This window comes from Rhinolophus ferrumequinum, assembly GCF_004115265.2.
Source record: "Rhinolophus ferrumequinum isolate MPI-CBG mRhiFer1 chromosome 5 unlocalized genomic scaffold, mRhiFer1_v1.p scaffold_110_arrow_ctg1, whole genome shotgun sequence".
In the NCBI taxonomy this organism is placed as follows: Eukaryota; Metazoa; Chordata; class Mammalia; order Chiroptera; family Rhinolophidae; genus Rhinolophus; species Rhinolophus ferrumequinum.
In genome coordinates, this window is record NW_022680355.1 from 4,174,721 (window position 1) to 4,202,326 (window position 27,606).

The 27,606-nt window shown below is 37.8% G+C and overlaps 1 protein-coding gene across 10 annotated transcripts in view; it reads left to right on the top strand.

The window, feature by feature from the left end:
- Positions 1–27,606, top strand: part of CACNB2 (calcium voltage-gated channel auxiliary subunit beta 2) — a 324,544-nt gene that overhangs the window by 204,101 nt on the left and 92,837 nt on the right. For 8 of the 10 annotated variants that reach the window (XM_033100594.1, XM_033100596.1, XM_033100601.1 and 5 more), the window contains one exon: positions 9,743–9,862. In XM_033100594.1, the coding sequence (XP_032956485.1) occupies positions 9,743–9,862 (120 nt within the window). Of the gene's footprint in view, positions 1–8,534; positions 8,949–9,742; positions 9,863–27,606 lie in introns of those variants that run through there. The other 2 variants (XM_033100597.1, XM_033100602.1) reach the window with 2 other exon arrangements.

Below are 27,606 nucleotides of genomic sequence, written 5' to 3' on the forward strand. Positions count from 1 at the left end.
CTTAAAAAAATATCTTCCTCCTGTGCTGGCTGGATTTTTGGAACATTCTATCTTACTAGAAGTAAGAATAGTCACTCTTTCTGCTATGAATTCGAACTCTATCCCCACAGGAATGGGGTAGTAAATGAGAAGTAACAGTCAGTAATTAAATAGTCACACAATATGTCATATTTACAATGTATTTTCAACCATCTGTAAGAAACTTTTCAAGAATATTCTTTCTAGTAGATTTGATTTAGCATGCTCATTTTACAGATGGAGAAATTAGCCTGGAGAATATTTACATGACTTTCCTATGGCTCCACAATGAGTCATTAGTAGCGTTAGGATTGGAACTTTGAGTCCCTGGAATGAAAAAGTGGAATTAATAAGAAAAGAAGCTTCATAGACAATAAATATTAATCATATTTTCAAAATATGAAATCTCTCTTAAATTTCTTGGAAGATGGATGCTATATAAACTTGAAGTATAATGACTATTTTTTGAGTGGCTTGTTTGTTATGGAACATGTTTATTTAATCAACTCACCTATATAGTTGACATTTACACTAAGTTAATGAATTTGGTATTTACTAAAGTTTATTATACAACACCAAGTATATCTTCAGGCTAAAGTCTTTGTTTGTTTCTTTTACTCACTATAGAAAGTATTGGCCACTCACTATGGGTCACTCAGATAGCAGCCAGTGTTTTTTTAATAAGGAAGAGACATGAGCATGTCTAGGAATGTTTAAGGACATTTAGAAATGTTTAGGAATGCTAAGGAGGCCCCTGGATAGTGGAACATCTTCATGATACAGGATGTAAACGAGACTAGGCACTCTCTCTGGTAATCCTTATTCATTCATTCATTCATTCATTCATCCATTCAACAAGTGTTTACAGAGCATGTATTCTGTGCCAGGCACTGTTCTAGGTATTGGAATAAATGAGTGAATGAAATAGAAAACAATCTCTGCCCTCATGGATGTTATATTCAATTGGAGGGAGATGGACACTAAACAATAAACATAATAAGTAAGTTATATTTCATGTTAGAAGGCAAAAGCACTATTAAAAATAGTAGAACAGAATAAGTAAGTTTAAGGGTACTAAGCGGGCAGTGGAGGGTAGCCTTTTAAATAGGATGGGCACAGAAGGCCTCATTGAGAGGTGATGTGTGAGCAAAGACTTGAAGGATGTGATGGGTAGTAGTGTGGAAATCTGAGAGCGCTTCCTGGTGCCTGTGAGGTTGGAGCCGAAAGAAGGAGTCTGTGTGTGTGAAGGGAGGGTGTAGGAGATGAGTGGAAGAGGAGATACAAGTAAACAAGACTTACAAGGAGCTGCCAACAGGTAAGACAAAGACCAAGAATGAATGGTTTCTTGGAAGGCAAGTTGAGAAAGTGAATAAAGGACAGGGAGTGCTATTAAATAGCACTCCCATGCTAAATGCTGCTGGTAGGTTAGACAGGATGAACACTGACAAGTGACCACTGGATTGAGCCATATATTATCGAGGACCTCAGGCTGTTTTGGTGGAGTGGTGGAAGACAGTAGGTTTAAGAGAGAACTGGAAGGGAAGAATTGGAGTGAGTAGAGGCAACTTCTTTTAGGCATTTTTTTCTGCAAAGAGTAGAAAAGAAATAGGTTCGGAGCTGGCAGAGAAAATGGAATCAGTTAGGAAACCTTCCCTTGACAGAGAAAAGAACCTTCTCTAGGCAGAGAGAAATATAGCATGTGTGTATGCCGATTGGGATGATTCAGTAGAAAGACTAAAGGTAGTGGTGTCTACACAGAGTTTCTGGCAGTATCTATACACACCAGGAATTCCTCTACCAAAAATTTCCTACATACAATTTATTCACTCTTTTCCCTCATTGAATTTAATTTTTTAGTGACATTTTGAGAAAGTCTAACCTCCCAGGCACTATTTTTCTGCTTCTTGCCTACTCATTTCCATCCTCATAACTTAAAGTGTGTTTTTTTTAATAAGAAATTATATTAGAATAAGAAATTTGTGTCATCTATCGCCATCTGTAAATATATTAAAGGCCTGAAAAACTCCCCTCTCCCTGTACACAATACTGTACTGTAATTATGAAGGAAAAGTATTTATCCTCTTCTTGAAATCCAAACTCAAAATAATATTGAAATTGGCCCTCTAATTTTAACTTTTTTCAAAATGGTTCTTTTTGATTGTCAAATTTTGCAAATACCGGACAGAGACTCTTCTACAAAATATAAACAGCCATCACACCCTCACTCTAAGAAATACTTTGGTGAACTTTTTAATACGTTACTCTTTTTTGTCCCATGAAACTTGGTTTTCAAACAATTTTGATTACTAAACGTCTTAAGAACAATGTCTAAATGTCTGTTCCTTGGCTGCTATAAAAAGATTTTACAAGATAAAACTGTAGTCTCACTTTGTTTTCCATTTGTATATCAAGGCAGTAATATCTCATACAGTTCCTCGCCATGCTATTCGTCAAACAGCTCCTTGTAAAGGCATCCTGCCAACACCAAGGACTTAGGGAAAGGAGACAACTTAGCAGAGACATCAGTTATTATGGAGATGGGAATCTGATGCTCAAAAGTAGATTTAACTTGAGAATCCTTAATTTTTACTAACAATAGACATTGTTGTCAGGATGTGGAATCCTTGGATCTCTTGTTTCCAACGCTAGAGTAATTGCAGCAGAAGACAGAATGACATACAGTCAGCCACTTTGTGACAAATGTGAAGCTATGAGAATGCTTTGACATTTCTTTAAATCATGTAGGGTCAATATGATTTCCCTGTGGGCAAAATAATCTTGATCCCTCTATTTCATATTCTATGCCGTGATTCTCAAATCTGACTGGGGAGTTTTTAGAAAAATAAAGATTTCTGGACCTCGATCCCAAACAGAATTCAAAAGTTGAGAAGTACAGAAATATCTATATATATTTTTTAAATTTCCATGTCATTTTTTGATAGAGTTGGTAAATCAGCAAGAAGAATTAATGGACCTTAGAGAAAAATGAATTCTAACACGTAGGAATTAAATCTACCTCTTCCTAAAGACTAGCATTCATTTGAAGTAGCTACATGTTATCTCATTTGTTTCTCTTCTAAGCTTTCTCTTAATTATTTCTGCATCACGATTTCCAACCTGGAAATTATTGGTTTTTAACATCAGCATCCATTGATCACAAGAGGAAACATTGCTTTCTTTGCATGCATGGGCTCACTTAATTCTTACAGCAGCTCTGTAAGACAGACATCATTATACATTCACATTCCATAGAGGAGAACAAAGCTACCTAATTCTTTAAAAACTAAGCCAGGATTCAAAATACAATCTAACTCCAAAATAAATGCTTATAAAACATGTTTAATATGACCCCTTCTAACCAGGATCTGATTTAAAGGTTTGCCCCTTATTTATATACCCCTAAGGGAAATGTATTTAATGCATTACTCTTAAAGATTTGTTAGTCACACCTCTGAGCTGTAGACCTGCCATTTGTACCTTTTAATAACTTCAGCTTCAGTGCTGAAAACGAGCAACTGTTCCTATTGAACTGAAAGGTTACTCAGAAGACGCTTGAATTCCAGCCAGTTTCAGGCAAGATTAGCTGCCAGAGAGGCTGCTGAAGGCCTGTTTGCCAAGTTATGTTCATTTTCAGGAAAGAGAGAAAAATTTAAATAGCTGGTTTCTTGACTTCCATTGTTTTTCTATTCTACGTATCTACTTTCCCTTGTAGATAAGTAGTGAAAAGAATGCTTTACACTTTGAGCTACTTTAAAGTGAGGGAAATTTCAGGGTAGCAGCCAACTCCTTGAATCCTTTCCATAAAACAGCATTACCTTGATAAATGAGAAATGATGTGTGTTTCATTGGGCCCTCCTTGTGCCTTTTGGGAAGACAAAATGTGAGAATTTGAAGAATCATTGTGCCTTTTGGGATGATTGTGTGTGTGTGTGTGTGTGTGTGTGTGTGTGTGTGTGTGTGTGACAGAGAGAGAGAGAGAGAGAGAGAGAGAGAGCCAATTTAGCAAAGATACAACTATAAACTTGGAAGTCGTCATGATACTTATGACCATTAGAAATGGCTATACGTGTGACTGGCAGACAGAAAGAGATGTTTTTGATTAATAGAAGCATCAGTTACATGTAGGGATATGTTGTATGTTGTAGCTTTTATTTTTATGAACTCATGTATGTATGGAACTTGAATTCAGATTGCTAAAAGTTAACTCCTACCTCTGAGTATTAGCTTTGTAACTTAACTTCTCTATGCCTAAGTTTTTTCATCAGTAAAAATGAAGATAATTACAGATTAAGTTATGTAATGCTTGTGAATTAGCACAGTGTGAGCATTCATTAAAAATTAGCGATGATTATCGTACATATACATAGTCTAATCTTAATAAATGGATTGCCCTCGTTATTAACATAATACAGAACAATCTCAAAAATGATCTGACTTTACCTTTAAGAGATAGTGCTGCATTTAGAAGGAAATCAGAGAACTCTGTTGAAATCTCAGAAGACATGATTGTTCCAATAGTGTAGAATTTACTGACAACTTAAATGCCACTTCTAATTAAGAAAATCAAATATGTGTAGGGAGCTTTGCTGTGAGGTGGTGTCATATGAACAAAAAGGATTCCCAGAATCTGTACTTTAGGCGTGCTTGCATGTCTGTCTACCTGTAAAGTGAGAAAAGTAGCAGAGGGGAGAGATCTTGAATAAATATTATTGAAAAAGTAGCATGCTAGCTACAGTGGCCTCCTTTTAGTTCCTCAAACTGCTAGGCATTCCTTGTCCTCAGGGCCTTAGCATATGCTGTTCCCTCAGCCTAGGCATCTCTTCTCTCAATACATCCCAGGGCTAATTTTTTTCTTTATCCTTTGAGTTTCAGCTTAAATATCATTTCAGAGTATCATTTCATTGTCCTAACTAAACTAGCATCTTCCTACCATTGCTCTTTTACCTCAGCCTGCTTTATTTTTTTCTCATCATTCTTTTATCTCAGTCTCTAATTATTTTTTAATAGCTTTAAAAAATGTTCTTCACCAGAATGTCAAGCTCCGTGATAGGAAGAAAGCTTTCATCCTTTTTCACAATCATATTCCCAGCATTTAACTTCCAGTTGTAACACTTACAGTTCTAAATATATGTTTTTGCTTTTGAGGGTTTATTTTTTGGTAAAATTTAATGTCTTCATCAGTACATACTATAATCACATTCAGTTTATAAATTTTCCTATGCTCTTGAGAAAATTGAAGCTAACATTTTAGCTTTTACATAATCATAGAAGGGATGAACTTACATAGATCGATTATCTTCACGGCTGTTAGTATTTTGACATAAAGCCAAATGGTAGCCCAATCATGTTTAAGTTTTCATTGCTGGATGGATTTGAATAGGAATTACGTGACATTTGCAAACTAAAGTATACAATAGTAATGAAAATTATTCCATCTCAATAGCCTATGTCATGTTTGCGTTTTTAGAGTCAGGAACACACATTATCAGCAAACAGTTTATGGTTTTGTTTTTGAAGAAATCAACAACGCGGGTGGGGATGGGGTAGCAATTCATTTTCTTAGATCCAGATCTTTTCACAGAAAAAAAAGTTAATTCTTCTAAACTGTGAAAAGGCATGACAATATGAGAAATGAAACAATTATCACCCCAAGCCAACACAAGAAGATAATATAAGAGACAGATCCTTTCTCCTTGGTCCTTCACCTCAGAACTCTATCCCATTTTGCTTTATTTTAAAAATGTGGGCATGGGCAGTATGGCAGTGGATTGTATGTCTATACCCTGGCAAGTCAGGAGGAAACGATTGAAGTCCAATTTGCCATGGGCTTAGCATAGTCCTATCCATGAGGAGGTCATTTGAAGTCTTGAGGATTTGGGATGGGGCATAGCTTTATCTAGAATTTGGTAACCTTAGGATACTATGAGAAATTGTTTTTGCCCAAGTGTATTGCTTTATACTTCATATGAAAGTTTCCTATAGAAATAGATGACCACTATGGGATCAAAGATGTCACTGCTGAATAGGCTTATGACTCTCATCCTTTAGGCTTGAAAAGAGAAAAAAACAAGAACGCTTAAGATAACTGATCCCGGAAATACTATATATGACAGTGAAATGGTAGAGTACAACATCAAAAAAGCAAACTTTCTAAATATAAAAGGAAAAAAAAATGTGCTAAAGGAAAAAAGTGATGCTTTTTGTTCAAATACTTAACAGATAAGTGGAAGATGATAGAAATTGAAGAGTAGATAAAAAGCTGCATAAATCCACACTCCCAGAAGGAAGGAGATTCATTGTAATGCATGTGTTGAGAGTGTGACTTTCAAAACTGCAAGAACACTGGAGGCTAAAACATGCTACTGTTTGATAGTAGCTATCTTTGGTGGGAGGATATAAGGTGACTTTATTTGTGTCTCTCTCTTTCTACAACAGTACATTTAACTTTTCTGATGAAACATATTTTGAAAGTATGTACGATTACAGATACAAGGTGTAAAAGTAATATGGCTCCTTCTATAAGCTACACTAAACATCAGTTCATAGTCATATCTCATATTGTAAAATAGTTGAAGGTTAATATTTTGTTGCAGTTATTCAAAAGATCGTTGCCAAAAGTCAGTGTAGAGGTTTTTTTCTTCTTGTTGTTTTGTAACTGCTTAATTCTTTAAGCCTGGAAACAGGTCTCAAAATGACTGCAATTGAAAACTACATCTGATTATTAGCAAAGGAATTTTTAAAACTTATTTTGTTTAAAAGGGAACAAATCACATACAGTTGTCAGTTACGTGTGTGTGTGTGTGTGTGTGTGTGTGTGTGTGTGTGTGTGTGTGTTAATACTCTTCCTCTCCTTATGGGGATCTTAGTGACAGGAACTTTGTATTGTCACCGAGGTGTGACCTGAACCTTTGGCTGGGTGATTGGGTCTAAAATGCCAGCACTGTGACAGTGGGGTCTGAGGCCTTTTATGGGGTAAATTGTGCTTCCTGGTAATTTTCTACTGTGCTAGTCCTGCCATGGGAAACCCTCTGGGAAGACGAGGGATGCCCGACGTTGTGTGTCCTTGTAGAAAGGCTCATATACCCCTTGAGAATTTTGCTTGAACCAAACATTGCAATGCATTTTGTATCCCCCATGCATTTTGCTTTCACTTCAGCACAGTATAAATAATCTTTTTATTAATTTATGTAATAATACCATAATTATGGGGGCAGCCGGTTAGCTCAGTTGGTTAGAGCATGGTGCACTTAACAGCAAGGTTGCCGGTTCGATCCCCACCACTGTGAGCTGCACCCTCCACAACTATTTGACTTGGAGCTGATGGGCCCTGGAAAAACACACTTAAATAAAAGTTAAAAAAAAAAGGTGCCGTACTTACGGCCTATTCCATGTATTACTTTTATTCTGAAACCCCTAGTCTACTGTATATTCTGATGCTTATGTCATGAAGACTGGTCTTAGCCCAGAGTTGAAAGGATGAAAGAAAAAAGGAAGGGAGAGAGGAAGGAAGAGAGGAAAAGTAAGGGAGTAATTCTTCAGAATGTCTTTCATTCATTTGCTTAAAACTTCACAAAAGAATTCCCCCACCATACTCAAACAAAAATGTTACTTGGAATGTGTGATAGAATTTTGTTTACTTTAAGAAACCTAGAAGTGCATATTTCTTCATAAATAAACTTTAAAAATTTAATTCCATTAATACAGGACATTAATAACTTAAGTTATCTTTCCTTCTCAAGCTTCAATCACCTTATTTATAAGAAGAGTTTGGACTAAATTGTTCTATAAATCTTAACTTGAGCTAATAAACCAACCAGACTTTGAAATGTCTTCATAATTATTGTTATAACAATTCACACACTGTTATTTATTCCGGTGACTTTATTTTTAATGGTATTTTCTCAGTCGGAGCAGCCATTCAAAGTCATTTTGAGTTTGGTTAAATGCATCCCTAGGAGCTGTGATTATTTTCATGTCCTAATTAAATGCGAAATTTTCTCTTTTGCATCTTGTTTGAGAAGTCACAAGCAATCAAGAGTATTATGATAGTATGATTGATGAGCATTATATGATTTTTTGCTGTCCAATAATATACATCACATTTATTATCTAAGAATTGTCTTATGGCATAAGATACACTTTCTGTAAGCAGCGTAATGGAAAGGGATCATTAAACGAAAAGGTTACATGCTGTGCCTTTGAGAGAATGCTTTATCTGAAACATAAACATGATAAACAGACCCTGTGCCTGTTACTATAGAACCAAAACCCTTTCCAGCTGTTTACACTTCCGATGCAAATGGCAGTTTGACAGAGACTAACAGTGTGTGTGATGTGAGCATCTGCGTAAAAAGGCTACCTATGGAGCATGCCCAGTGCGGGTGAGTGCGTCCTCCGCCCTCCCCTTGCAGATCTCTGAAGATAAGGCTTGAACTTTGCACTTGCAAATGTCACTGCATACGTTTTGCTCTCTCTTTTTTTTTTTTTAAGGTTCTCTTACAACTAATTTCCTTTAGCAATCCAAGAACAGGGTCGAGAATATTTAGGGTAGCAAGATTCCTAAGTTTAGAACGAGTTGGTGCCTGTCTTCGAATGCACTTGAAGTGTTCTTTATTTTTAAAGCAACATAAAGCATTTGAGTGTTTGTCCCCCACGCCCCACCATGGGAAAATAAGCATCCCCTTGGATTGGAGTCCTCCGTGGTAAGGAGTGAAAGCCCCAGAGGCAGAAAAGGAGCGAGGAGAGGGGATTGCCCCGAGTATGGATGGGAAAGGAACAGGGGTGGTTCTCCAGGGCTCAGCGCGCACTGACGATCTGTGCCCCGGGCTGCAGCTGCGGATGAGAAAGGCGCTGTCTGGCTAATGAAGGCCACCTGGATCAGGCTTCTGAAAAGAGCCAAGGGAGGAAGGCTGAAGAATTCGGATATCTGTGTAAGCTCCAGGGTTTCCGTGTGGGGAGACGTTATTTTATCTTTGCTTTTGCTGTTGTTGCAGGGAGTGCTGGCACCGGCTCCTTTATTTAGTAATATGATCCTGATTGCAAGAGAGGGAGCCAGGGAGAGTCCTGTAAATTTTCTGAGCTCCTTTTCCTATGTCGTGATTTATTGCCATAGGAGATACTCCGGGCAGGGGTTTTCTGTAGACAGGTTTTGTTAATATCTAGTTAAAGGTATTGAAAAATGTGTAGCTTGAAGATTGAGTGTAGCTGGCTGCTGTTGTCTTGCAGTTTTGTCGGAGAAGGTATCAGGTGAATAAAAAGGTACAAAAGGATGCTTTGGATTAAAGCGGGAGTCAGCTCATGTTAGTGACATTTTGGAGGGTTCAAGCTTATAACTCATTTGACTTTCTTGTATGGTTTTTGTTGGCGGTATCTTTCTAGTTGTAAATACTTCTATCCTTGAAACCCATCTATGCCCTTCAGCCCTGCACTGCACCACAGAACTGGTTTTCATTCTGAAGGAACTTGTTCTGGCTTCCAGAAAGGACAGTACATGGAATCTAAGGCTTGGGAAGGAATGGTGACTTGGTAGGCACAGCTATCCTAGTGAATAATCTGCAAACCAGAGCATGATTTTTCTAGATGGTTTGCCATGAGATGTATTATTTTCTCTTCTTTTCAGGAACTTAGAGCAAAATCTAGGAAGCTAACTATGGTGTCAATGAAACCTTTCCAATGCAAACGTCATAGATGGAATCTATTTTAAAATGTAGATTTTCTTCTCCAGGGTTCGGCAGACTCCTACACCAGCCGTCCATCCGATTCAGATGTCTCTTTGGAGGAAGATCGGGAGGCAGTGCGCAGAGAAGCAGAGCGACAGGCACAGGCCCAGCTGGAAAAAGCAAAGGTAAAATCATTTTTTCCCTTCCAAGCTCTTCCTTTGCCAGTTGTGCTGGATCCATGTTAGGACACCTGTGGAAGTTTCTCCCAAAGCGTATGTTTGGGCTCTGACAGTATTTCATTGTCTGGTTTAAAAGAGGTATAAGAAATGAGTGTATTTTCTTCCCTTCATCGAAAAAGAAAATGTGATATGTAAGAGTGGTCTTGCCTTTTACGTTGTTTTATAACCCAAGGAACTTGTTTCCATGGGTGGATGGTTTATTTAGACACACAAAAGGATCTCTGAATATACAAAGAGGAAAAACTGTACCTAATATCAAAATGATTTTACTTCATTTTTCCAGCAAACCATTTCTCTGCATAGAGAAACAAACTTTTTTGATGTTTATTTGAACAATCTTTCCCCCAAGTATTACTCCATAGGTGTTTCATAATAGTATTTTCTTATATTAAAAAAAAAAGGATTGTATTACCCTTTTCAAAGATAAAGCAACAGAGGATAGTAGTGATTGAAAGCGTTCTTTTCCTTGGGGTATTTCTTCTCCATCTCTTAATAATCAAATACATATATGTGAAAGGGGGGCCTAAAAATCAGACACAAAATATGTGAATACAGAATTTAGCTGAGGCTGTGTTTCATTTCATTAATTGTCATGATTTGAATTCTTTTTCCAATGCAGTCATTTGAGTAGAAGCTATTTCTAAAGCATAGATTGTCGGTCAAGTTTAAGGTACCTTGGTACGTGTGATACTTAGTAACATATTTTGACACCGTTGTTGGTTTTTCTTTCGAAAAAGATTACTGCTTTGAAAGAAGAGTAAGTACTGGGTTGATCTTGCGAACAAAATTGAGGATCACATTAGAATACTTCTGCTGGCTGCTGCATCTCTGAGATGAGTCAAATCTGTGTGTTGCCATGGGAATCATGGCTTGGAGATGCTGGTTTGAAAGCATGGACAGACCTTATGTAATATTCATGACCTCTAGCACAGCTGCCATTGTGGTTTACAGAGGAACTGCCAGGAGGCCATGACTTTAAAAAGCAGTGTTCCTGTACATGAAAACAGTGTTCTCACCTCAGCTGGCAGGGAAGTCATCTCCAGATGTAGACACAGTCTTGACTGCAAGACAACCCATAAATAGCAGGAGCAGGGAGCTAATAAAACAAAGTGTGGCCCGGTTGCTGTCAGTTCATCGGCTCTACTGAAGTTAATCATTTAAAACATTATGATGTGACAACATGGATGAAACCGGAGGACGTTATGCTAAGTGAAATAAGCCAATCACAGAAGGACAAACACTGTGTGATCCCACTCACATGAGGTATACAAAGTAGTCAAACTGACAGGAGGAGAGAGTAGAGTGATGGTTGGCAGGGGCTGGGGGAGGAAGAAATGGGAGTTGCTTTTCAATAGGCAAAGTTTCAGTTACACAAGATGAATAAGTTCTAGAGATCTGCTGTACAACATCCTGCCTCTAGTTAGCAATACTGTACTGTACACTTAAAATTTTGTTAAAAGAGTAGATCTTCTGTTAAATGTTCTTACTACAATAAAAAAAATTATGAAATTAAAATTCAACAGTGAAGAAAATTACATAGTGATTGTATGACCAGTGAAGTTAATTGCCACAAGTTTGGAGTATGGCTAATACATCTTTCAACTTAGAAGCTGAATTCTACATGCTACATTTTGCACCCAGGTGCAAAGAAAAGTCAAGAGAAAAAAAATAACAGTTTGTATTCAAAGAATAAGAATATTTTATTTGCACTAATTTAATCATGTGATTTTCATATACCAAAGTTAAACAGTTTCTTGGATTCATACCACGTCATCATATGACCCAATGTCTTGTAGGTTTGACTTTCAAAGTCTCTGGTTTTTTGAGTGGCATATTTGTTTGTCCATGACTGCTGTAAGTCCCGAGTTAAGTGACACAGCTGCATAGAACTTTTAAATATCTTTCAGTCCCGCGTAGATCAAAATATTGATCCTAAATCAAACCAGGTTTATGTTACTTGTCATACAGACTAAAAAGTGTATAGTTATAATTATGTAGAAGATGAAAGAAAATGAGAATTTTAAACAGGAAAAAATAATTGAAGGGCTGTTTCCTATGTTTAATGAACACAGTTTATTTACATCCATTTTTCTTCCTTAAAATTAGGTCAATATCTTAAATCTTTGATATATTCAAATGAGTTCCACTAGGGTAAGGGAGAATGTGAATATGTTCTGAAAGAAGATAGAAGGACTAGGATTTAATTTTACTTCGTATTGAAATCATGCTTTGGTAGATCTGGTTGACTAATTCCAATATCCTTGAAGAAGAAATGCAAAGCAGAATTGTAAATGGCTCTTTCATAAGGTTACCTTGATCTCTTCCCCTCCAACATGGCTTTATCCCATCATGCCTTTTTAGGACCTACTTCCAAAGGAAGCCTTGAAGTTTAAAAAGACATGAATTTTTCATTTAATTTTAGACAGTTTAAAACACTTTGCGCATTCATTTTGAAAGGAGCAAAAGTTTTATACATTTATTTTGTAATCATCATAGCATCTCTTAAACAGAACGATTTTCTAAGTGGGTGCTTTATCTCACCCTACAGATCACATGCAATAGGTCTCTGCAAATGCCTGGAATAAAAGTCAGCAGTGCTTTCACAGCCTGGCGCTCTATTTCTATGAACTACATGATCCATTAATTGCCTTAAGACTGTGTCTATGAAATAAGGTGATTGACAAGTAGTGAAACTAGAGACACTGTCTTTTGAAATTAAGTGACCTACAAAAGGTTATATAACCAGGCACTCTGTGCTTTCAATAAAACCCAGTACTTTTCAGTACACTTTGTTATGGATTCTCTCAAACTGGTAACTTGACGAAGAACAGATTCTATAGCAATTGTGAGGCAAATAAATATCAACTGACATGACCTTGTGTTTTCATTGGGCGTTTTCTGATCCCAGACATGCTTTGATCCTGTTCTGTTTTGCCATACTTTGCAAATCCTGCCTTATTTAAGGAGGTCTTTTTGATTCTGCCTTAAAGACAAGCAGTATGTGAATTTAATTTATTCCCACATGGATCCTTAAAAAAATAAAAAAAAAACAGCTTTATTGAGATACAATTCACTCATTGAAAACATACAACTCATTGCTCTTCAGGATATTCACAGAGTTGTTCAATCAACACTACAATCAATCTTAGAGCATTTTCATTGTCCCCCAAAGAAATCTCATGTTCTAAATTAGCAGTCACTCCCCGTTCTTCCGAACCCCTCAGCTCTAGGCAGCCACTGCTCAACTTTCAGTCTCTATAGATGTGTCTGTTCTGGATATTCCATATAAATGGAATCATATAGTAGGTGGTCTGTTGTAACTGGCTACTTTCACTGACATAATGTTTTCAGTGTTTATCCATGCTATAACATATATCAGTACATCATTCCCTTTTATTGCCAAATAATATTCCATTGTAAGAAATTTATCACATTTCATTTATTTATCAGTTGGTGTATGTCTGGATTGTTTCCACGTTTTGATTGCTAGGAATAATGCTGTTATAAACGTTTGTGTACAAGTTTTTGTGTGACCATGTTTTCGTATCTTGTATGTGTGTGTCTGGGAGTGAAGTTGCTGGTTCATCTGATCATCTTTTTTTAAGTGAAAGAATATTATTTTTCACTCCCTCATTCCGCCAGAATGATCCTTTCTGCCCTATATGCAGAGACTCTGAGATGGGGACTCTGGATGTGGAGGGATTGGTGTAGAGATCAAATAGGATCAGTGCGGTATTCTTTGTAGAAAAGGTTAACGTTAAACTTGAAGTCAATTCTCCTCTCATCAGTGAAGGTCTGCTATGTTAAAGAAATTGTATTAGTCACACTTGATGAATAAAAGAACTGCAAAGCCAGAGCCACAAAGAAGAAACAGGCAGATCTTTTGTCTACTTTGCAAAGCTTCTACTGTTTGTTTAGGGGAAGAATTTGGCCTCACAGCATGCTAATTAGAGGTAGACCAGAAGTACCTTAGGGGAGGAGAGAGGTCTATGAGCATCAGAGGGAAAGACTGCACCCTGCTGGCAGGAACAGAAAATCCTTCTTGGAGGAGGTGGCGACAGAACCACAGGGTGGACAGTTGAAGTTGAGCCTGTGAAGTAGAAAGTGGGGAGTGGAGAAGAGGAAAATGCTTCTAAGGTCTAATAAGTCATGTAAGTAAAGGTCAACGTAAGGAAATGCTTGGCAGCAAGAAAACATGGAAACTTCCAGAGAAAGGTTACTTTTTTGAGATCTTGCCAACCCGAAAATGTCTTTATTCTAACCTCACATTTAATTAATCATTTGGCTGGGTAGAGTATTCATGTATGAAAAACATGTTCCTTCAGAATGTTAAAGACTTTTTTTGTCGTCTTCTAGCTTCCAGCACTGTTTGTATGCTTGCCGATGTCATTTGGTCTTTGAGAGTGGTTTTTAAATTTTCTTTAATATACCGAGAAGTATTCTTCCTTTTGTATTTCGAACTTTTGCCTTGGTGTGTGTCTTATTATTTATTGTGCCTGACTTCTCATACACATGTTCATTGCGAAGGGCCAGTCACTTCGGTTCTAGAAAGTGACTTTTTTTTTTTTTTTGATAATTTTTTCCATTGTGTTTCCCTCTTTTTCTGGTTCTGTAGTTTGTCAGACGTTTGATTAGATCTTCATCTTTCCTCACTCTTTCCCTACTTCTCCCTCTCTTTTTATTCTACTAGCTGAATTTTTCTCCACTTATCTTCCAACCTACTTATTGAGATTTTTGTCTTTGAAAATTTCTAATACTCAAAAGCTTTCTTCTGGTATCCTTCTGTATAGCTTCCTGTTCTTATTCCATGGGTATGATGTCTTCTCTTTTATCTCTTTTTTTTTGAGTTTTCTGTACTCTCACTGTTTTTGAAGCTTTTAAAATTTGATTGTAGTTTTACATATTGGAGACTTTCTTGATTTCTGGCTGTCCGTTCATAATTAAGAGCAAAGCATTGTAAAGCCTACTGGAAGCTCTGAGTGCCATAGCAAAGCTTCTTGACTGTTGGTCTTTTATAGGGTAATTGGTTGGGAGGGAGGAGTGTCTTTTCTTTCAGTTTTGTCAGTGTCCTAGAGATTAGTCCCCAGTCTCCTGCGTTTTACATTCTCAGTCTTTCTACTCTGTTAATTAACCAGTCATTTTCTCTGTTCGACATTTTTGTCTAATCTCTTCTCATTTCTGTTCTTTATATATGTGGGTTTATAGTTTTTCAAACAAGTATTATTTCAGGAGGAAGCATATGTGCTGTTGACCATGTTTTATTTCCCATTTTTATCAATAAACATGCTATAAATGAGAAAAAAAGTGTTTCTCATAATGAGACATGGGGAGAATCCTACCCAATTGGAAATATTCAACTACTCTGAGTCTTTTCTGAAGAAAAAAGAAACATGAATGTGTTTATTCACCTTTAACCCAAAGCTAAATTTTTTTATTTCAAAAAATGTTAAACATATTTTTAAAAATGGGTCTGATTGAGAAAATTCTGTGGGAGGTCGGAGAGAAGTACATATTGCTGCCTGTATTGCACACTTTTTTCAACCCAGAAGTTTTACTATTGGAGAGAATCTAAAGAACCTGTGGCAGGTATTAAACCAGACAGCTGCTCATAGGGAAAAAAAAAGCCCCCCCCAAAAAAACATTTAATTGGTAAAAGACAAACTCTAGCAGACAGATCTCCTAATAGAAAACACAAAACATGGCAGACATTCTCAGAGAAATATTTTAGGCTAACATGATTTTCCCTTCATTGATTTCAATGCTGTCTTTCATTTTTGCATTAGAAAATTGTCAATTCTTGTCTGCTCATGGCAATTAGCTTCCAACTAGAATTAGAAAACTGGCTAAATATATCTAACTTCCAGCAACATAGATTAGTTTATTGTTCAAATACACATTAGATTAGATTGCATTTTTTTTATCTGTAAGAAATCAAAGGTGTATGAAAGTCCCCTGGACCTGGGTTAGCTTCTACATTTACTCATAAGTATGATTGGGTAGGTACGGTCATATCCACTGGTGCTGTAATTCTTCCACTCATTTCCAGTGTTAGTTGACAGTAGTGGTAATAACAACAATAATAGCAACACTTACTGCATGATTACTGCTCATTATAGACAATTTGAAAGATATAAAATGAGAAAGCAACGCTGTGTGGCCTTACACCATTTTGAAATACTTCTGAGCACTTATGATCATGCAGTCGTACCTATAGCATTGATTCCTGTACTCTCTTTTACGTCAGGTAAATCCTCATTCATTCTCTGCTAGCTTTTGCCACAGAACAAACTGCTCTCAGTTTAGTGGCTTAAAGTTACCACCATTTTTACTTAGGTTACAAATCTCTTCCATGCACCACTGACCAGCTGGCAGGTGAGCTGGTGACCAGGTGATGTGGGATGGCCTCTTGCATGTGTCTGCAGGTTGGCAGCTCTCAGCTTGGGTGCCTCATTCTCCTTTGGGTGATCTCTCATCCCCCAGTGGGCTGGCTGGCTTGCTGTCATGCTGGTCTCAGGGTTACAAGCATAGCAAGAGAGAACAGGCCCCAGGAGGCGATAGTCAAGTCTCTTCTTGTGTCGTATGTGCTAATGTCCTGTTGCTCAAAGCAAACGGAGTGGCTAAACCTGAAGTCAGGGTGGATGGGAGCCACCGAGGGCATAGATTCTGGGATTTGTTGCAGCCATTTTCTGAGAACAGTCTGCCATCCCCACCTTTCTCCTCTCTTTGGAAGAAGAAATGTCTCCTCACCTTTTAAAATAAACAACCCTGTCTTTCCTCCTATCCCATCTGTCTCTTCCTGTTACTGCCATCCTTAGTTATACCAGGCTTTATGGTGCCCCCTGCTTCCATTTCTTTAATTTCTTACCCACTTCTTTGAAACTGATTCCTGACTCTTGTCTCTCTACTGATGGTCTCTGACGACCTTCTAATCAAGTCCCCTGACCTCTTATTTAGCATTCCCTTGACTTCTCTGTAAGCCTCACTTTGTTTTTTTCCTCCACTAAGTCAATTTTGTCTCGCAGGTGCTGACTACGACATAAGCCTGTTTTCACTACTTCTCCGGTTGTTCCTTTTCAGTCCCTTCTGCAGCTGCTTCGAGTTTCCCCCACTGAAGCATGAAAGTCTATCCAACCCACTGTTCAGACGCTGGCCTCCTGGCTTTTATTGCTTTAGGAGGCATGCCATTGATTTTGAAACTGATGAGTTCCTCAGCGGTCGTGCAGAGGCCAGGGGGAGCCCAGCAGAGTGCGTTCTGTGTATTTCTCCCAGATTCAGCCACAACCGCTCTCTCCATTCATTGGACATATTGGGACTTCTGCGTCAGTTATCCTTTGAATAGAGAGCTTCACCTCCATAGTGAGTTTTAAGCCACCGCCATCTTCCCCTTTACTATCTGACCCTCCTCACTTTGTCTGCACCTCTGCTCATGACCTATTTCCCTGTTGCTGGTCTCTCACATTATCCCCTTTTTGGCATCACTTTCAGTTCTGCCACCCATTTAAAATCAAGCTCCCCGTTTTCTCCTTGAATCGCTTTCCTCTCTGCATTACCGTTTCTGTCAATGTTGACTTCATCCTCCTAAGCTTACAGCCTTACTCCAAGAGTTGGCAGATGTTTTCTGTAAAGGGTCAGATAGGAAATACTTCAGGTGTCACTGGTTATGTGCATTCTGTCACAACTACTCAACTCCGGGAAACCTGGATTAGGATTCCGTCTCTGCTGCGGACTGGCTGCTGGATCTTTTGACAAGTCCTGTGTGAAGCTCCATCGTGGTTCTGAGAATACTTTGCATGAGCAGGCACGTGTCAAACTCAGGGTTCCTAGGCTCGGTACAAGCAACTGGAACACACAACTCCTGCCCTCAAGTTCAGTGTCTAATGGGAGTTCGTCTCAGAAGTTATAAAACCACTGTTTTCATTTCCCCTTTAGTTGTGCACGGTCACCACACACTATTACATGTGATCAGTATTGTGTTTGAGTTATTTGTTTCTAACTCAGTGGTGAGTGCTGTATGGCAGGTCGGTCATGTCCACTGTGGCTCCTGACCTGAGTGGGACATGACTGACGTTGACTCTGTCACTTGATCTTCACAGCAGCTCGTTGCATTGGGTCAGATTGCATCCCCATCCGTTCCTGTGACTGAGGCACATGTCCTGTCTCCTGAACTAGACTTTGCCCCTTGAGAGTAAAGGCGTGCTCTGGACTCCTTAATCTCACTGGTCCAGATTCCTGCCTCAGTTATCAAGAGAGAGGTAATGCACTTTGTTGCTTTTCTCACATGCTGTCTTAGGAACACTTGAGAATTTTAGGAATAAAATCACATATTCTTTATTTCCTTATGGTTATTTTTATCTCTGCAGTCTACCTATGAATAAGTCTTAAGTTTCCGTTAGGTAGGAGTTACATGTTTTAAAGAGAACCTGATATTCTATTCCAAGGCTCCCTTACAGTGGACTTAGGGTTTTTATTAATGGAGTTCTAGAAGGCTGAGGCTTGCCCCCATTTAAAACTGCACTCTTGTGTAAGAACCCTTCTAAGGACTGTTAACATAATACAGACTTCTGGCTATTTCAAAACCATAAATGGATGGGGGAGAATTATTATAAACTTTGCAGCTCAAGTTTCTTATTTTTTTATTTTTTAGATTGGTGAATCTGAACATCGTTATTGTATCATTCTAAACACAGCTACAAATACATGATTCTCCCCCTCCTTTTTCTCTACCAGCTATGAACAGGGAACAGCACAAATCCCTTACACATAGCTTAGCATAGTGCACTTCTCTCTGCTCTTGAGTTTTTGGCCCCCCAACAGTTAAATGACAGATGTTGAAAACTGTGGAAGTATGGAATTCATTCAGTTAGCAAACATTTGATGAGTGGTATTGTACTGTGGAACTGAGGGCTAAAGGAAGGGAAATCAAAGATGTGTTAGATGTGGTTTTTCCCTCGAGAAACTCACGGTCTAACGATGATGCCAGAGATGTGTGTCGCTGACTGACTGAGAATAATGTGGTAAGTGTTCGAGTCGCAGCCATGTGAGCCAAATGCTGTAGGAACAGAGAGCTGGTGGATCCTCATAATGCCTGGGTAGGACAAGGCTGGAAGCCCGGAAGGAGGACAATTGAGATTAGAGATGCCCCCACTGATATGTGAGTGTCTCTGGGGGCAGAGCCTGTGCTAATCAGTAGTGTGCTTTTCTAAGGTTCACAAGATTGATTTCTAACAGAAGCATCCAACGAAGGCTATTATTTTGGTTTAATTTTGTTTAATCTCATTTCCAGTTGACCTAGTAACACTAATCCTACTGACATATATATTTTTTACCCTCCACCCCTTTTAAGTGTACAGCTCAGTAGTGTTAACTACGTTCACGTTGTCGAGTGACAGATCTCTAGCACTTTTTCATCCTACAAAATTGAAACTCTATATGTATTGACCAACTCTCCATTTTCTCCTCCTCCCCAGCCCCTGGCAGCCACCATTCCACTTTCTGTTTCCATGATTTTGACTACTCTGGGTACGCCATATAAATGAAATCATACAGTGTTTCTCCTTTTGTGACTGGTTTATTTTTCTAAGCTTAATGTCATCAGAGCTCATCCCTGTTGTAGCATGTGACAGAATTTCCTTCTTTTTAAAGACTGAATAAGATTCTACTGTGTAGAGATACCACATTTTCTTTTTCCACTCATCTGCTGATGGACACTGGGGCTGCTTCCACCTCTTGGCTATTGTGAATAATGCTGTAAAATATTTTTTATCTTGGATTTATTTTATTGATCCTGTTAAGTTGTACCGTCAGCAAGTAGTAATTATAGCTTTTGCTTGTACAGTGTCTCAGTGTTTAACTTCCCATTGATTTACTTTGCTTGATCCTTGTAACTACTTAGTGAGGAAGGGGGAGGAAATAGAGTTATGCCATTTCATGAATGAAGACATTGATGGTGGATATGGCGGGATCTTGCCCAAGGTTACTGAGCTCTTAAGTGGAAAAATTAGGACAAGGATCTAGGCTTCCGTCTGGTAGGATTCCGTTCTTAGGTTCATTCACCTAATCAATGATCCCCTCTTAGATGTAAACTGAGAATGCACTCATGCTATCTTTGTTTCATGTTGTAGAAGGATTAAAGGAACAAAACATTTGTTCTTTTCCTTAATGAAAAGGGGGGGAGGGCAAGGCAATTATTAAAACAATTTCAAAAGTGAAAATATCATTTCTGTTATTTTTTTGCTATTGAATCTAGATAGTACAACAAGAGTTTACAAACAAAATACTCCCTCCACCCTACCACACACACATTTTTAGTTAGTTTATGGTCATTACACTACAGATTTGGAATGAATACGTTTTCACGTTTTAACAGTATTTCAATAATAATCTTGAACTTAAATTTCTTGAACCTAATAAGTTATTAAAGGAAGAGCTTTCATGATGTACTTGTGCACTGTATTCTTGGTTAAAGGAAGATATACATGAAATGGGCCTGAAAATATTTGAATATGATCTTCTTGTAGAGAATTGGAAAAATAATCAAATATCTAGTGTTGACATAAGAAATGTCCAAACCTGTAGAGAAGTTTAATGAGTTTATTTGAGCCTAACTGACAACAATTGCCAGGAAGCAAAATCACAACGCATTAAGAAAATGCTCCGGAGAATGGCAATCTTGCAGCTTATTTTATACATTAGAATCAATGGAGGAGACATAAGGAGGGTTACCATTGGTGGTAGATTAAAGGGGTGGGAGAAAGCAATATGGGGAAATCTCTAGGATTGGGTAAAAAGTAAAACAGAGAGACACATACTTCTTTACATTGATGGGTACAGGATAGTTAATACACATTTACAGCACATAGAGATGGTTTTCGGGAAACAAGATAACAATGAGGAGTTCTGTGGTCTCGAGCTCTGGTGGGTAAGTTGTGCCCTGAGGGATCCAGAAAAAGGACCCTGACATACTCTGACATTCCAAGAGTAGGTCGTCTTAGATGCAAAAAAAAATAATAGACAGTCTTACTTAAGGTAAAAATTGACCTTTCTCAAGGAAGCTACAAGCCAAGGATGTGACTACCTGCCATGACCCACTTTGAGGAATTTTTATGTTCAGACCATCCTATGTGATTACTTTCAGTCTCTAGGTTTTCAGGGCCTGCCATGCCAGCCTCCCCTGAGCTTGTCAGGTTTAGTATGTGGCCCCTTTTTCATCCACACTAGAAAATAGGTTGTATGAAGAATGTGGAAGAAACAATTTAAGTAGAATGAGGGAGAGAAGATTGAAATTACAGTGAAACTATTTGAAAAGAGATTTCATAAATATTGTCTGTTCCTAAGGGGAAAAACGATGAAAGGAGCTGTCTAAAAGTTGTAGCAGCCAAAAAGTAAAGTTAGATGTTATAATCGACTAGGGAGAGATGAGAAGATGATGTAAAGGCTAGAAAACTGTTTTAGTGATGATGGTTTTAAAGAAATTTATGTGGCTTGAAAAGGTGTTTTATTTTAACTAAATCCTGTCTGAAGAAAGGAGATGAATTGTTCAATTAGCTGTCAACGTTATTTATGTTGTAATGATTCCCTAGTTCCTTCTAGGGAAAGTTCGAAGAGTTCTTTCTACTGATAGTTGCAAGGACTATCGCCCATTGCTTTAAAAAACAAACAAAAAAAGTGTTCTTGAAGATATGGGGCTAAATACCATTTTGCCCTACCCTCCCAAGACTGGGCCAGGAAGTGTGTTTGGCAGGATCTTGGTAAAAATGGGAGCCGTCAGGCAAGTCTTCCAGTCCTTCAGCTTTCTTGATTTACTCCCTGGATTTTAAACAATATAACTTTTCCATTTGTCATCTTTGGGGAACTGTAGGTATCCTTGCACGAAATATTTATTGGACCAATTGGAACCTTACGTTTGAGGCAACCTGCATTCTTTACAGACGAACGTCAAGTTACACGTTTGTTTACATGGCAACTCAGTGTCACACACATTCACACAGACTTACAGCAGGTCTTCGGCATATAGTATACTAAGTTGTCTGAAGCACATGATGGTCACACGATGGAGTAGAGAAATCCTTTGGATAGATAAAAATCTCCACATGATAAATTAACGTGTTCAACACACCTACGTTCGGGTGTGCTAGGAAATATAAGACTGATCTCCAGGAGTTCAGTCGAAGAGGACATGTGATAATGGACCATTTTATTCAACTTTGCACTTTCAGTTGAGAGAGAGGAGTTGATCACACTGAGACCCAGGCCCTACAGTACCACGGACTGTGCAGTAACGTGTACGAAATGCCATGTGTTGTATCACTTTTATACTACATAGTCTGCCCCTGAGTTGGTATTTCCGAGGTGGCAGTTAAGTCAGCATCCTCTTATCCAAGCGATCTAAAGTCAGCTAACGGGATGTATCCCAACCCTAAATATTTTATTTAAGCTTTATACATTAATATGTGTACACTCCATTCCTTATCTTTTGCTACAAACTAAGGTCTGTTCTTGGAGTGTCAGTCGTCTAATTGATATTTCACCCATATCTCTATAACCACCTTCAGTCTAGAATTTAGTTTGACATACATTTGAGTTTGACCCTATCCAAAGGTATTTGGGTTCCAGAAAATACAAGAAGAACTGAAAAGGATTTTTAATTTTAACATGTCATGTGTATACCTCAAAATAATACTTTAAATTTCTCCTAAATAGCTTAGCTTTACAAAACATGAAACTTTTGTTTCTAGACTTATACTTTTGTTAATTGTCTTGGTAAAATGATAAAGCAGGAATTTGGGGAAATGTAATATCTTCATAAGAAAGGATTTTCGCCCTGAAAATTCATATGTATGTAAAAATGTTTTGATATTAGTAAAGGTCAGTCAACTCTTGTTAACTCCAGCCCAAGGAAAACTATCAATTCAAGTAAGACAAACAAGGTACCTTATAATCTTAGATCTTGAAATAATTTTTTATATTTCCCTGAAATATATGGAGGGTACCAAAAAAAATGTATATACATTTTAAGACAGAAAAACTGTATTAAACTTGTAATACTCAATATATACCAATAACAAAAGATGAATACAAGTCATGTTTGAGTTCTGCAATTACAAGAGGTGCTCAAAGTGGTTACCATCAGCGTCCAGACACTTCTGATTATGGCGAACTACTGCTTGAGCAACGGTGACCAAAGTGTCCACTTGTGTACATTTTTTTGGCACCCCCGGTGTATGCTATTTCCTTCTGAAAAACATTCATTGTAATGTCAACAATATGGAACCCTTTTCCTTAAAGATTTTTTTTTTTTTTTTTTTTTTAGTGGTGGTTCTCCATCTTTAGTGGGTCATGAATGCCTTTGAATATATGATGAAATCTGTGAGCCTTCTCCAGGGAAATACCTTACATCCACATAGCTTGGCTATTATTTCCAGGGTCTTCACAGACCCCTGAAACAAATCCATGTACCATAAGAGTTTACAAAGTACAAGAATCTTTAAGAATCCCAGCCTTCCTCCAATTAGAGTAGCTGATGTCTAAAGAACTGTGGGACAGTTCTCAAAACACTGCGTTCTCCTTTGCTGTCAGATACTTGAGGTTACCACATGCATTCTTCTTGGAGTTCTCATTTTAGCTATAGTGTTTAGTCTAGTGTAGAAGCAGGGCTTGGGCAAACACACAATACTTGAAATACTTTCCTGTGCTATAGAGCTGTGAAGGGTGTTCTAGTTTAAACAGTTGTCAGTGCTCAGCGATTTCAATATTTTGTTTTGTTTTGTTTTTAGATTGTTCAATGGCCTGTGAGAAAGCAAACAAAACTGAAAGATCCTTTCAAGTTTGGCAGCTAGTAGGGAGCTAATCTTTCTGTGGTTTGGCCTGGCTGTGGCCTGTGTTGGTTTACTAGTCTGTGAGCTTCTGAGTTGCTTTATTTTGTGTTAACTCCCATAAAATACGATCCACATATGTACTCCCATTTATTCTTGCCTCAATTACCTGTTTGATTTGGATGACCAGGAGCTGACTAGTTGTAGGGAAGGATCCTGCCAACAGGTTGCAGAACACAAAGGCTATATGTTGCCTAATTGTCCTTTGTCCCTGGATTAGACAGAAACCTCCTGCCATCTTTCTCACGTTCTAGAAAATGAATGAAATATTAAATGTTCCCAGCAGCAGGACATTTTCCTGCCCAAAGGTTTAGGATTCCATTCAGATATTCCCTATCACTCAGTAGCCCTGCTTTATGGCCTGGCTTGGTCTTTTGCTATGCCCCACCAGCCCTCCCTCTGTCTTTACTTGTCACCTCCCACCCCCACACGTCTTGTCCATGCTTTTTACCTCCCTTATGATACCGTATCGAGTTAGGTGGTGTCTCTCCCCACACATGTACCCTGGGAGCAACTCGAACAAAGACTTGTCCTGTTGACACTTAAACTTGAACTTCTTTGTAGAGTTAGGTACTAGGAAGTGTTGCAGATAGATGCAAAGGTGATTAAGATGGGATATTTCATGCAACGGGACCAGTGTGCTCCCCAGAGCAGAAGAAAGCAAGATTTATTTTAGGAACAGCAGGCAGTTTTATGTAACTGGATCAAAGACGGAAATAACCAATTTCTCTTTTATAAAGTTAGGCGATTTTATATCCCAACGATTCTCGTAGCTCAGTTTTCATGGAAACCAGGTGATGGATGAAGCATCAAGGTCCACTTAGCAGACAGACCCTCCTTGGTTGTGGTATTATGGCGATCAAGACTCAGGCCATTAGAAAAATGGCTGTTCTTTCTGCAACTCAGCAGCTTTGAACCGGTTTCTGAGACAGCTGTTCGTAGAGCGGTAACAGTGTGTAGGAATCTGTATGAGCTGATGCTGGCTGGTCCTGAGAAGCAAAGTAAAGCCCTTTCTTGTGCAAATGATAGGTGTAATTAGTTGATGAGTTTGTGAGTGTTATTTAGGGTTACAATTTTAGGAATATATAAATACTTACAGGGAAAAATATATTTGTTATGGCAAATTTGACACTTCCTAGCCTTAAATGCTTTTTCCACAATCAATTATATTGTATTTAATCATATTTTTTTGGTCAACACCATGGAACTTCTTGAAATACAACTATTGTGTTACAACAAACCATGTTATAGTATTCATAGCCTTCAACAAGAACTGTTGTAAAGTTGCCTGTAAAGTTTTATCAGTTAATTTTGAGCTTTCTCTGGAAAGCATATGCTTGTTTTATAGAGATAGAATAACTGTTTTAAAATAACACTGAGTTTGGGCCATCAACTTGGAGAGAAAATGGTTTGAGGGTAATTTCTTCTAATTTATGGTAAGGTTGGGGTGGGGGTAGGGAAGAGTTTTCCCCACATGGTATGATTTTAAAGATTTATTAAAACAAATTCGCAGTATCATGTATTGAGCATCAGTTGAACTCAACCCTGGTTTGGTCAAGAAAACAAAAGCCACATTACATATTTCATGGAGGAAGGAATTTAATACAGGGACTTAGCAGCTTACAAATCCTAAAGATACTGAAGAAATAAAGTCAGAAAAAGCTACTAGTTCTCAGGTTTGCCAGCAGCTTTGGGGGAGTGAAGAGATTGCTGGAATTGCAGAAAATCACCACTGATCATTGCAGCTGCCTCAAGCACTGGGTAGGTGCTTCTTAGGATATAGATTAGAAGAACATTTCTCAAACTTTTTGGTCTCATGAACCGTTTACCTTCTTAGAAATTATTGAACACCACAAAGAGCGTTTGCTTACGTGGGTTACATCTATTGATATTTATTACATTGGAAATTAAAACAGAAACATTTAAAACACAAGAATACGCAAGCACTCAATCCCTTAGCCATCAGAGCTATGAAGTCCTCACATGTCACGCAGCTCCTGGAAAATTCCACCGCACAAATATGAGAAAATGAACGTATTCAAAGACAAATAACATGTGAATGTTGTTGTTAAAGTAGTTTTGACCTGGTGTGCTCCCTAAAAGGGTTTCGGGGACTTCTTCCTGAACCACACTTTGAAACTATTTGTTGGCCCAATGGAACTGGAACACCACTTGTCTGCTGGAGCCCATACATCTACTTTCTGCTGGTGTCAAACAATAATATGGCTTCTCTCCTACCATCTATGACTCACACAAGTGCCTCTCTTGGCAGGGACCCAACAGGGTTCCCTGTTGGCAGAAATTTTGTAAATATAATTACAAAAATAAATATAATTACCAGGCGTCCATGCCTTTTACTACATGGAAGAGTATGGTTGGTGATGGTAATGGAGAGTGCTGAGTTGGCAATAGATAACCCAACACAATATTTTATCATAAAACCATGAAAATCCACCTGATTTGACAATACAGCATCTATGTGAAGGGTAAAATTTCCACGCAGGGAGAGTCCCCAAGCCCTTCTCAATTATCACCCCTTCGCCTCAGATTTTGACAGACAGGAAGTTATGAAATAATCACCAAGTAGATCTTTGACTACTTTCCCCCAAAACTTTCAATACTGTATCTATCCGGAAACTTTTTTTTTGAGTCTACATATATCATCATAACATCAACATTGTTGAGATATACTTAGAGCCCGGCACATTCTGGTTCTATTTGGAGAATCCATAGCATCAGTGAGCCCAGGCCATAAGCAGTTGTCATGTAGATCAGGCCTTGAGTGTAGGATAACTTTTTAAGCATTATAAAAATCTACAGAGTGTTTTGAGACAATTTTTAATAAAAAGAGAACGTCAGAATAAAAATGAATATTATATATTCTATGAAGAATATTTTTAAACGTGAGTCAAGTTCAGTATATATTACCTTGAAAATTCTTAAGCTAGGTGTAATAAAAGAAGAACAAAACACAAACAGTGAATTAATTTAAGTATTATATCCACTAATGATTAGTCTGCCAATAAAAAGAGTTTCCCTCTCGTTGGTGGAAAAGTTTAGAAGGGTCTGTTTAATTTGAATAAATTTGAATAAAATCTTAGAAGGCATTTCAAATATATTTTGCTGAACCAGCAGTATTGGCAGGAAAGTATAAATTTGAACTTTCTGGAATAATTTATTCATGGTGAACAAAGCAGAGACCAACAACAATAAACAAGACTAATCACCCAATCAAAACAATGCTATTTCCTTTCTATGAATCATTTCCACATACCTCCTCCTACTCTCAAAAATTAGAAAAAGACTGTACGTAAAAATAGCCCTTGAAAGTTCTGCTTAAACCATATACACGTGTAGGTTAATTCTCCTTGACATATATGGCTTTACAATCAAAAAAACTATTGCTTGCAAATCATATTTGGTATTTTTTTTAAAACATAAAAGCACCTGAAAAAATAATCAGAGATTTTTATACGTGCAAAATGTTACTAGGTTCTCATTCCATGTAGATGCCAAAATCAAATGAGCTTATACAACTGAACAAAAATAAATCGTGTTTATTTTTTCCATGTGCACTTAGAAAGAGAATATGCAAAAAATGTTCTGAAATATAAATTTGCCCAAGATTACCACATATGCCTGAATATAAGATGAGGTTTATCTTCATCAATAACTTTGAATAAAAAGAGAAAGTCAGAATAAAAATGAATATTATACCTTCTGTGAAAACTGTTTTAAAAAGTGAGTTAAGTTCAGTGTATATTACCTTGCAAATTCTTAAGCTAAGTACAATAAAAGGAGAATAAAACACAAATAGTG